The 12,956-nt window shown below is 37.8% G+C and overlaps 1 protein-coding gene across 2 annotated transcripts in view; it reads right to left on the bottom strand.

The window, feature by feature from the left end:
• PIP4K2A (phosphatidylinositol-5-phosphate 4-kinase type 2 alpha) overlaps positions 1-10,817 on the bottom strand; it is a 72,979-nt gene extending 62,162 nt beyond the window's left edge. For both annotated transcript variants that reach the window (XM_083377191.1, XM_083377192.1), the window contains exon 1: positions 10,390-10,817. In XM_083377191.1, the coding sequence (XP_083233317.1) occupies positions 10,390-10,530 (141 nt within the window). In that variant the 5' untranslated portion in view covers positions 10,531-10,817. The remainder of the gene's footprint in view (positions 1-10,389) is intronic.
• Positions 10,818-12,956: the final 2,139 nt, after the last annotated feature.

Here is a 12,956-nt window from a genome sequence, read left to right as displayed (position 1 = left end):
GTCAATGGTAGTAGAATGATAAAACTCCCTTTAAGACCATGCAACATCATCATAGGACTCTGAAATAAATGACAGCAAATGCTGGCAACAGTGCATTAAATAATGAGCTGTACATAATCAAACATCCCCAAAACCAAGTACCTCAAAGTACAGACAGAAATATGGAACAAAGATTAGCAAAAGTAGAAATGAATGTTTTTTCCAGCATCTGTATTGCTGATACCATATCAAAAGATGTAGTCTGCAGGTCATTTATGGTCCAGGACCATCCTCAAGGCAATTCTGGAATAGGTGAGGCCAAAACCTACGTTTTTGCTATTCTTGAAGGGAGTTGAGTAGATTTATGATACCTATTTTAAATCTTAATTGATCAAAAATTGACCCAAGACTTCTGACCCTCTACCTCTGAACTATGATTCTTGATATACCACATCCAGCATTTCCAATGCAGCCCACAAGCTGCACAATCCAAGCAAAAACAATGGATGCAACACAGTAGGTTTTCTGCCTATAGATCAAACATCCTTGTGTGTGTAGATAAAATAATTAAATATTCCACTATTCAGAAACAAGATAGAGAAGTCTGGAGATACACAATATATATCAAATCATTTTCTTTAAATTTTTGATCAATAGGAGGAATTAACTCTGACCAATTCTTATCAATGATAAATGAAAGCAAAGATGGCATTATGCTTCCTTCTATATCACTCATTAAATTAGAACATTCACTATTTTAGGACAACCCAAGTAATCTGCTACCCACTTAACAAAAAATACTGACTTTTTTATTTATGGATTTATATCCATTGGATTTCTTTGGCTTCAAACTCTAAGTTAGAAATAAAAAAACATTACTAGTAACAATTTTAAACATCATACATTTTCTCTACAAAAAACATGTGTAGGAAAACACATGACGTTTCTTTTTTCTGAAATCAGAAAATATAATCCAGATGTCATCTACAAGCAATTGATGACTGTTCTTGCAACATTATATTCTTATAATGTCTAAAAATATGAAAAAAGTACAACTATCATAAAACAGAGAAATGCAGTAGGCCATGCATGTGTTGACAGCACATTATACATTCAATATTGAAGTGAACTCTCTGCCCAGAAATTTAAACATCTTTCACACAAAACAGTACAGGGGTGTCTAACTGGCAATGGGGAAAAAGTTCCGATACATCGCATGACATCACGTGATGTCATGAGTTTGGCATATCTGAAATAGTGCATGGAGGTCACTTTAATATAGAATGCATTCCTGGAAAATATACATATTCATAAATATATTTAAATTTATGTATTTAAAAATACCTCATTTATGAGCGAGAACTGCATTTATAATTACTAATTTTATTTTTATTTTTGTTGGGGAAGAAAATGCAACTCTAACATACTTCTACCTACAAAACTAAAAGCTTTCCATCAGGCTGGCTTCTTGAAGGTAATCACATGCCTTAGAACATACAATGTCTTCAAGATATAACTTAATAGCAGAATCAGAAAATATTCATGACAGTAATAAAGAAAAATTCTGCTCATACACAAATTAAGCGTTAGGATATCATTATGATACATCATGTTCATTAAGTCTCCAGCCCTTAATTTTTCCTGCACTGCAATTTTTTTAATATATGCGGGTTGTTAAATGAAACTGGCTTCCCCATTCACTTTGCTTGTCAGAAGGCTGCAAAAAGTGATCACATGACCCTGGATCACTGTAACTGTTATGAATATGAGTCAGTTGCCAAGCATCTGGATTTTGATCACGGGACCATGGGGATGCCGCAACAGTCATAAGTGTGAAAGTCAGTTTTTTCAGTGTTGTTCTAACTTTGAACAGCCACTAAACAAACTGTTGTAAGTCAAGGACTACCTTATGTGATTTACTTATATTGGTTTTCAACGGAAATACACCAACGTGAAAGTTAACCAACATTTGCAACGACTAAGTAATTAGAACTCAGTACATTCCAAATTTAATCTCTAAGAATGACCAACCTAATAATCTATTTTGATATGCTTACGGGTGTTATAAGAGTTACATTTGTTTGTATCAGAAGGGCATTGTATCGGAGAATTCAGAATTACAACTATCTCTATAAACAATTTGGATGAAATAGATATTCTTCTCAAATAAGCTTGGCATTAGATACAAAAGGAGAAAAATGACCGCTCTTAAGTACTTGAGAAGGATTTTAATTTATCCTGTACAACAGGGCTTTTCAACCTTTTCACAGATTGTATCACTTTTAGGACGTGACAATATTTGAGTACCACCAGTGCTTACCAAGGTGTCAAAAACTTGACGACTAAAAAAAGGGGGGGGGGGATTTTGGGTTTTACTGATTAGATTCATTTGTTGTTATAGAAATGGTTACTTTATGCTATTATGGAAAAGTAAAAAGTTGAGGTTCGAGGTTAATGCTTCCTTCTACTGCAACAGAGGAAGTCTGTTCTTTTCCCCCTCTCCCCCTCACTTTCCCCCCTTTTTTCTTCCCTCTGTGTACTACTATTTGCTTTTGTATTTTTTGTATTTTATTCTATAATCTAATAAAATATTACAAACTGTAGAAAAAAGGGGGAAAGTACCAGTTTTAATTTCTTCAGTGGCTGTTCCTTTGCTGAATCACTTTCCCTTTGCACTGACAAATGTATGATGAATTTATCCATGTTTATTAATATGCACCACTACCAGCTAGCTCAGGGGTCTTCAAACTTGGCATTTTTAAGTCTTGTGGCTTTAATTCCCAGAATTCCTCAGCCATCATGACTGGTTGTGGAATTCTAGGAGTTAAAGTCCACAGGTCTTAAAGTTGCTAAGTTTGTAGACCCCTGAGCTAGCTGGTCGGCCCTTCTTCCTTTTTCCTTCTCTTCTTCCTCCCTGCCTTCTGAGCTCTCCTTCCACAGTGTAGTAAGAACACACTCCCCCCAGTCCCTTCCCTGTACCCTTAAAGACACAAGAATAAAGTGCAAAACAAGAAAGATTCACAAAACCCTCCCAGAATAAAGAAACACATAAACAGTTTTTTTTTCTTTAAGCTGCCTCAGGTGTGTCACGTGTCACAATGTTGTAATCCGATACTGAAAGGCTCTGGCAATTGCGAAAAGCTTTAACCTTAAATTAAGCCTGTTTACCTTCAAATAAAACTTTCTAAAAGCCATAGACAGACTCAAGATAAGGTGATAAAAATGATTACATTTGTTTAAAGGGATTAAACCTATGGAGGTCAACACTTTGGACTCATTACTAGCCTAAAATACAGACTAAAATATTCCAATAACCAAAGCACACAAACAGAGCCTCTGAATTACAAAACACTGTAAAAACTGCCCCAGAATCCTTATGGTAACCCAATCAAGCTGCCAGCTGATCCAAAACTAAATAAACCCACCTCCTTTCTGACATGTTCATCTCCCGGGGTTTTCATTTCATCAGCACTGATTGCATTCTCCTGGCTGGAGAAAATGAACCAGGGGAGCTTTTTTTCCAGCAACAGCTTCTTCTTCTTCCCTGTCTCTTTTTCCTCCCTGCCTGCTGACCTCTCCTTCCATAGCTTCTTCTCCATCCCCTTCTCTTTCCCTGTCATCTTTTTTTCCCCACCAAAACCACCTCCTTTTATATCTTCTCCTCTCCTCCCCACCTTTTTCTTCAGTTCACATCCAGCTCTGTGCTGCTTCTGGGAGCGCCAATCAACTGGAGCCAATCAGCTGGAGCCCTGCCAGCTCTTGGGGCTTCTGACGAGCCCCAACAGTCCTGCAGCTGCAGTTGTCTCTCCCTCAGGCTTGGGTCGCTTCACCTCATTCACCTCCCCTGCTACACTTCTCTAGGACCGTTGTGTACAACTTGCCATGTGCCAAAGTACCACAGGTGGTACAGTGTACCACCAGTTGAAAAGCCTTGCTATACAACACAGAGGAAGGTGTTGTACGATTTTGCTGCCAATCATACTAGAGATCCTTTTCTTTTGTGGGTCAATTCGTAGTTCAAAAATCAATACATTTATGCTTCAGGAATAAGGTTTATTGTTATAACATTACGGAATGGTTGACAGTTCTTGATGTATCTTACTAAGAAGAATGGGTCTAGTTTGTATAAAAGAATCAAGATTTAGAAACATTCCATTTGGATATGAGTCATGGCTGACTGAAGATGTCTCAAAGAGCAAGCAGAGACAATAACCACTATGAATAATGATGAGTGAGTAGACTGGTCCTTCAAAAGTTTCTGGCAGCAGTCTCCCATAGGTTTGAGCAACAGGAGCCAAGAGAGACAACTTTGTTCTCAGTTACAGTTGAGTCTTCATAACACATTAAGCCAACTGAACTCACTTTTTATTACATTTAGAAATGTTCAATTGAACCATTTTATGGCTATTAGAGACTTTCAAAACAGTGAGTTTAATTTTACATCTGGTAAGTTTTACTTTCTTCTTTGGATTTAAGGTATTTTAAATAGAGACTTAAGAATTTTAAATAATATATAATTGACAAAAGGCACACACACACACACACACACACACACACACAAAATGTTGGTGTAAGAAATTTTAAATGGAACTGTAAGATTTGTAAAAATTATATATTTAAATAATATATTCATGGGAAATGATTGAAATGGAAGTAAACTCACATTAGAAACTGTCCCTTGATGAAAATTGAAAAGGACACTAGAGGGAACTAAAGAACCAAGTAGAAATGGCAAGCTAAAACATTTGGCTATAAATGGCTCGATGACTATAACTTTTTGTTAACTTGAAGAGTTTTTGAAAGATAGACTTAAATATTGATAATTAATATCTCAAAAAGGATACAAATTTCATTGAACATTTAGAAGATTAAAAAAACTAAGAATTGTTTTTATCTGACATAGACATTACAGTTTTTAGGCATGAAAGACCATAAAATTGAAATTACCAAAATAGACAATAGACAACTCAAGAAAAGGATGTTTTGTTTGTAAAATTAAACGAGTGAAAGTATATGTCAGGCACAAGCAACAAGAGCTGTGTGCAAGTAATTGAAGTAAAATTTTTATTGACTTCTATGTTATGTATAAGAATTTTCCTAGACTGCTTGTCTTCCCCTGGGAATGATTAAATAATGGCTTCATGAATCTTGGGGGAAGTCAAGCTTGCCTTTTGTGGCTTTGCAAGGACTCTAAGCTAGGTCTCGCTGCCTTCAGCCCAATTGGTAGTTTCCCAACAGTATATTAGCTTATTCTCATTGTGATGAAGCTGGAAACCACTTCTTTATTATCTTTGTTACCTTATTCTTTTTTCTTCATTTTCTGAACTTTTCTTTTTATAAACCAGTTTATTTTATTTTTATTATGTTTATTAATATCAAGCCAAAGAAACCAAGAAGAATATGAGTAGTTACTTTAAAGTATTTTTTTTATTCATATCCACTTACAGGCAAAAATCTTCCCAGACTAAAGGACTTACTTACCTGTATAAACTATTTGATATACCCTGCAAACTGCTTGTGGGAAGGAATGCCTTTGCCCTTTTCCTGCATGTCAAAAGTTCCAAGCTATCTTGTTTCTTTGCTTCTTGGGAATGAGCCTCTCCTGCTTGTGACTTTGGATTATATTCCACCATAACTAAACATTTCAATAAAATTATTTATAAAAAGGATTTAGAACATTGAGATGATCTATTCAGGTACTTATATATGGTCATTAACTGCACTAATTATGGAAAATATTTAGTATAAGATATTAATCCAAGCTATACTATCAACTACAAAATCAGACTGCTTAACCTGAAATAGTTTGTTTCTAAAATCAAGAATTCTTATTTTATTAATAATTGAACCCAGAAGCACAAAAATATGCTTGAATTTCGTAGCAGAATATTAACTACTTTTTTGGCCTTCCTTTGAAGATCTAGTACTGATATATTTAGAAGAATCTTTACCACTGATTTTGATTTCTTTTTAATGAAAAAATAATAATTTTTTAAAATTTAGCTCGAGGAAACATTTTTACTTACTGGTATTAGGTCTACTGGATCTAAAATGCAAAAGTCCAGATAGCCACTAGATGGCAGTTAGGAACTGTCACATGATGCCTCACTGGATTTCCGCCCCCCCCCCAGCCCAAATGTGATAGTAATTTTCTAGACAAGTAGAGCAATCTAATAAAATATGTACACACAAAAGCTAATCTGTATTTTAAAAACTCAGAGACATTCAAATAGCCATTGAATGAGTCAGTATTAATTACTTTAGGATACTGTGTGTTTACTTATGTTAGCTCAGCAGCTGTTGTAGATTTTCTAACTGTAATTTTATACTGGACTGTATTACGTTACTTTATCTCAAATTGCCATGAGTAGATATTGAAGATGCAGGAAATCAGCAAAAAATGTACTGTTATTTTTAAGTAAATAATTCACTTGCTTTTTTTAGCCAACATCCACGGTTAATATTCAGTTTTCAATCACTGACATAACATTTTTTTCCTGTATTCAATACTTTAGGGGAATTCAGACACCAGATCCAAATTGCAAAGAATGATATACCTATAATTGTCATTTAAATACTTAATGCATTATGTGTCCTACTTGATGTGAATCCTCACACATAAAACATGGGAGCGTATATATACACCTAATTATCCATAAGCTAATTTATGCAATACCAAACAATTGTTGGTCTGATTTTGTAGAAGTCATGTTTAGAGTTGTCAGCAAATTTCCTTCTTGCCAACAAATATCTAAGAGCTCCAACAAAAATCTCTCATCAAAGACACATGAATATATTTTATAATTCCACACTAAAAGGACAAGTCCTGTAAAAGATAAGTAGAAAGTAACTACAAGCGGTCAGTTCTCATACTGTAATGGAGGGGGAATCCCAAATATTACACATCGCTTTTTCATTTTTTTTATTTGAGGTGAGATGCAAATGATTTGACAGAGATGAAATATTTAGGATAACACAAAATAACTGGTGATTAGGATGGGCATTCCAGCATGAGAAGATATGAAGTGATAAATAGGGTTGAAACGTCTATAATATATTTGTGCTGCCAGAACTATTTGGTGGCAGAGCAAAAAACAGAATTCAGGATTGTACAAAGCAGCAATGTAAAAAAAAAGAGTAATACACTGAACAAATAAAGAGGAAAACACTGTCATAACGTTTGCACAACTCTGTAATCAAGTATGCAAGATGTTTAGGCTTTAGCTCCTATCAATTCCAGTCAGCTAGAGGAGCTGTTGTCTGAAAATGTAGAATTGTTGAGAAAATAATTATTTGCCCAATGAATATACTACTTTGAACAGCTGAATTTAATCGAAGATAAAATTAAATTTTAACTCTCACACCTCTTTTTCTCATTAAAGGTAAATATTGAAAATGAAATCAGAAAAATGTATCTTTCAAGGTTTACCTTTATAGTTACATTTTTACAATTCAACATATACTAAATATCTTTTAAAGCTGTTTTCTGAATTATGAGTTAAGTTTCCTTTCACATTTAAATTCAAAACTGAAGATGCTGTATAAAATATGTTTCTCCCAGATGTACCACGTTTCTCAGCACTATATGAACTTGTTGGATTTTAAAATTTTAATTCACCCATATCCTACAGCATGATAATCTACTGTAACAACTTCTAACTTGTAGAACATTATTAATGTTAGCACATTATAAGCAATTTATGACATTACTGTTACGGACTTCAGTTTACACAATCATCTATCAGAAACCAGCCCCCAGATCTGCTCTTTTCTCTTGAAGATATAACAAATATAGACTAAATGGAAAGATTTCATGCACATTTCCTCCTTTTTTCATAAAAAAGAAAAATCTTGTTAGAACTTTCAGCAAAGCACAATACAAATTAATATTCATGTAACTCTGGGGGGAAATAAAGCTCTGCTTATACAATGAAATGTTAATTGCTATCATACTCTTTATTTCTGTAAATTTTCTATCTGTATTTCTTACTTTCAAAAGAAAGTAAGAAAATGTCTACTTTAGAATTAGAGGCTGAATTAGCTAACTTCCTCAAACCTCCATATTCATGTGTGGTATGAGTAACTATATGCACATGTACATTCATCTCTGCACAAGGCAGATCATCCATTGTATTTTATGTATAGCGTTGTCAGATTAGTCACAAAACCAATAGTTGGTTATCAAAGTAGCAGTTTAGCCTACAGCAGTGTTTCTTAACATTGGCTCTTTTATGAGGTGTGGACTTAAGTCCCAAAATTCTCCAACCAGCCATGTTGGATGGGGAATTCTGGGAGTTGAGGTCCACATTTCTTGAAAGGGCCAAGACTGAGAAACAATGGCCTAGAGTCTATGAAGTCATAACTATATATAAAAGTTGCCATTTTCCTACAGTTAAGGAAGTTTTGTGTTCAGAACAGGAGTTTTGTATGAAAGTTAATCATACCAGAGTGTTTTCTATATAAGCACTCAATGAATTTATTTACAGCAGGGCATGGGACCAGCTTTCCAGGAAAAAGAAGACTGAATTAACCAGATTTTAGAATCATCACACAAATCCCAAATATAGCTCCTGCTGAAAGATGTGGCAGCTAATATATGTGGCCATATGCAATAAAGCAAATTCTCATTATATTAAAAGCAGACACTATTACTAAGGAGGGGAAGGCACATGACCTGTGCTCTATTACAGGGGTCCCCAACCCCGGACTGTGGACCAATACCACGCTGTGGCATGTCAGTAACTGGTCCATACAAACAAGCGAAGCCCCATCTGTGGGATGCAGGCAGCACACAAAACCACGCACCCTCTGGTCTGTGGAAAAACCTGTCTCCACGGAACTGGTCCCTGGTGCCCAAAAGGTTGGGGGGGCTCTGCTCTATTAGCTATTGCTTTAAGCAGCTTTTTTTTCTTTAATGAGATGTTAATTCTTGTGCTGAATTAAAAAGGAAGCAAATTTCAAAAGTTTACAAGAACTAGCGTGCCATAATCTTTAGAATCAATGTTCGCTACTACTCTGAACAAAACTCTGCACATTTGGTCTATGTGCACACACACGGGCACGCGCGCACACACACACACACAGCTGCAGTATTACTTCCCCTAACCAGGTGGCTATAATTCTCATACAATTAGACACTTTCTCCATTTTCTATACCATCAGCACTTCTCATTCCTAACAGTTTAGATCACAAGAGTTTCATCATTATCAAAATCATGTTATTTTCAATTGTGTTTCTCTTTTGTTAAACTACATCATACATTTCTTTTCTTCCTGGTCTGACTAGCATAATACTGCATAGTTAAATGAACTGTTATTCCCAGCTGAAGAAACAGGACACTGCAGTAGCCCAAGTGAGCATACTGCCAACAGCTTCCCTACCATGGCTACCCTACCATATTTTATCCCAGCCATTGCTTACTGCTCTGCTTTCTGTTACATGATCTACTGAATGTACTGGGGATTAGAATGAAGAAAGTTTCCCATTTCCTCTCCACTGTTTTACTGACTGCTTTTTAACAATACTATGGAAAATACAAATGTGGAGGGTACCAAAACCGTTAGCCAAGTAATACCCAATTATGTTGCTATTGATCACCAGTTATAACAAATATACATACAGTGACATGTGCTCTGGGTGTGCACCACAGTATTCTCTGGGTGAAGATGACATCAGGAAATTGCATAAAAATTAGTTATTTTTCCAACCAGGCTAATGTCTCTCTAGCATCATGAAGAGTCACCTTTGGGTGCTTGTAGGCAAACATTAAAGAAAATATTCTAGCAGCTGACATTTAGCTCCTTGCTTGAAGCAGAATTACTTATCAACAAAATACTGAGAGTGTTATATACCCACTGAAGTCTTTGCAAAGATGCAGCAACACATAAGAACAGAAAAACAAAGGGAAACTGCACATCCACAGCTGTTGACATCCCAAAGGAAACATGGCACTGCATTAGTGGATCCAAGAGATTATCTATCTTTCCTGCAGAAGAGCATCTTTTTCCCCCCGGAATGAAATTTTGTATCCTCTTTCAACCATCTACACCAATCCAGTTACGGAGCATCGCTACTTCTGAATTCCTGCAGCTTAGTCTAAATCCGAGGTGTGAAAGAGCAAGATGGCTCTGCAAGATTAGGGGGAGGGAGTTGCAGTCAGAGGGCAGCAGCAGTTGATTAGAAGATGATCTATCCTTATGACAGAAGGGAAATTGAGGCAGACGACAACACATCTGCAAAATCGGAGGTAATCCTTCTCCCGACCTGACACTCCACAGGCGCGGTGCTCAGCCGCCAGCTAGCCGGGGCTGGTGGACTGGCTGCAGCCCGGTGCGCCAGGAGGGGAAACTACAAGCAAGCGAGCCTTTCCCGCCCCCCGCAGTCGTCTGCGCGGCAGCGGCGTCTCTTACCGAATGGTTCACTCCCCACATGAGGACGCTGAGCAGCGGATCGCTGGCCCGGAAGAGCTTGACTTTCTGGGCCACGAAGTGCTTCTTCTTGGTCTTGGTCTTACTCGCCATAACGGACACGATATTACCCGGGGCCGCCATGGGAGCCGCCGTGGAGCAACCCAGGAGGAAGAGGAGAAAAAGGACGGCGAGGGTCGGTGTCCCGGAGCCGCCACGGGCAGGGGAGGGAAAGGAAGAGACGGCGGGAAAGGAAAGGCCAGTAAAACCAGGCAGCCCTGCTGGCTGGCTGGTTTTCGGGCAGCACGTCGGGCGCTAGCGCGGCTGCGGCAGAATTGAAGCGACGGGCTAGTCCCTGGCACGGCTTCTGCTACTGCTGCAGCTGCTGCCCACGCAGGGCGATACCAAGAGCATCCTAGCCCGGACGCTCGCCCCGCTCGCTGGAAGGGCCTGCGTTCTCTCCTCCCCTCGCAGGTCCCGCCTTCGAGCCTCGGGCGGGCGGGGAGGGGGGGAGGAAACGCTGTCGTTCCTCCCCCTCCCTCTCCTGGCCTTCTCTGTATCTGAGCGCCCCGCCTCCCTCCCCCAAGAAGACGCTTCGCTCTCAGAGCTGAGTTGTAAGGCTAGAGCCAGCCGACACGCGCGTCTCCTCCATGGGAGCATGCGCAGCGGTTTAGGGCGTGCGCGGCAGGAAAAATGAAGTCTTCGCTGCGTTCTCTTTGCCCGACGTTGAGTCTTGCTTTCCCCTCCCCTCTTTCGAATAAGGAATGCAGGATAGCAGATGAGCGACGGCTTCCATCATCACAGTCAACAGGGAAGGGATTGGTCATTTTCTCTCTCTATCCAGATAGTGAAATAAACAACGGATTAAGGCTGCAATCCTAAAACCAAGTCTTGGGAAGAAATATGCTCCAGATAATAAACTATAATAATCTGAAATTAGGGTGCAGTGTGAAGCCAACAATTTTGGTCCATGCAGTAATCTATAATTTATAACAGGGTTTCTCAACCTTGACAACTTGAAAGTGTGGAAACTTTCCAACTCCCAGAATTTTCCATCCAGCAGCTACCCCCAGTAATGATTTACAGCTTTGCAGTGCATTGCAAAAACAAGTCAATTTGAATTAGTTCAATATACCATACTTAATCCAGACTTTAGCACAATCTCCAAGCCTGAATAAATTCATACAGTGCATCATAACTGTCCCCCTCAAAATCTCACTCTATTCCTCATTGTGATAAGGGGGTGAACTACATGGGATGTAATAATGTCCTGAGTAGACAATTTGCAGGCCTTAAAATTTGTGGAGCAATTTAACAACCTTGATAAAATAATGGATACAAATGGGGGAATAAGAAGCAAAGGTGAAATGTCAAAGAGATTAAAAAAACACCTGTCTTCCAACAAATCTGGTCACTATGGAGCACATCCACTATAAACACAACAACTAAGATCAGATTTTTAATGCCATTGTCATATTGCCATCTATGCCAGTGAGACCTGGAAATCTACAAGGAGAATTCATAAGAGCAATGTCTTCCAACATTGTCTCAGAAAGATTCTTCATATCTTGTGTCGGGCCCAAGTCACAAATGACATTCTACAAAGAAGCAATTCCTAAAGACTTTCTTGAGATAGTGTAAAATATGCTTTGCTAAACGTGTGTTCCACATGAATGAGCAATGTCCAGCAAAGACTGCAATCAATTGGATACCACCAGATAGTCAGAGAGAAAAAAGGAAGGTCAAAGAAAATCTGGTGCCAAACATTTCAGAAATATCTGAAAAACATCAACCTTAAATGGAAGGATGTGGAGTCTGTAGCTGTAGTCTAAAAATTGTGGAGAATGCTTGTAGTCCAATGTGCTTAGCACATGACCTGATCATGATCATCATAACTGGTGTATGAATAAATGTGGATAGAATTGCACCATTGTTATTTGATTCAACAAATGTTACAAAAACTCAGTTAAGCACTTCTTAAAAACTATTGTGAAGTATATCTCATAAAATTGATGCCACTGGGTAGGGATGGTATTTCTCTTAAATTTCACCATCTCAGCTTAATAAATTAAAATGGAGAAATGAAGTTAGGCTGGTATTACACTTCACACAAACATTAAACACTGCTAACATAACACCTATGCTAGTGGTATGTACCAATATAAGGAGAAATAAGATTATGAATACAATGGCAAGTCAGTTGAAATCTTATAGAATTGTGATGTTAATTGGGAAATGAAAATAAAGAGAGGGAAAGGAAAAAAAAACCTGATCTCTTCCTACCACTATTTATGTTCCACCTCGTCCTGAACAGTTTTAATTACAATCCATGGCTTATCAAAGGTTGCTATGCAACTTGGTAAAGCTACCATTTTTATTAGAAATAATTAGGATTTCAAATTTTTACTAGTTGTTTCCAGATTCTGTTAAGTGTTAACCAAAACAATGACAGCTTTTAATCTTCTTAGCGTTAAGGAAACCACAAGTCATTGTATAACTAATTAGATTGGGGATATGGTGGTAATACACATATTCAGAGCAATTTAATCTAATGTGCAACTACCCTCTGA

The sequence above is a fragment of the Vipera ursinii genome (assembly GCF_947247035.1).
Source record: "Vipera ursinii genome assembly, chromosome: Z".
Lineage (NCBI taxonomy): Eukaryota > Metazoa > Chordata > Lepidosauria > Squamata > Viperidae > Vipera > Vipera ursinii.
The sequence above is the reverse complement of the archived record's forward strand: the minus strand, read 5'-3'. Positions and strand labels throughout refer to the sequence as shown.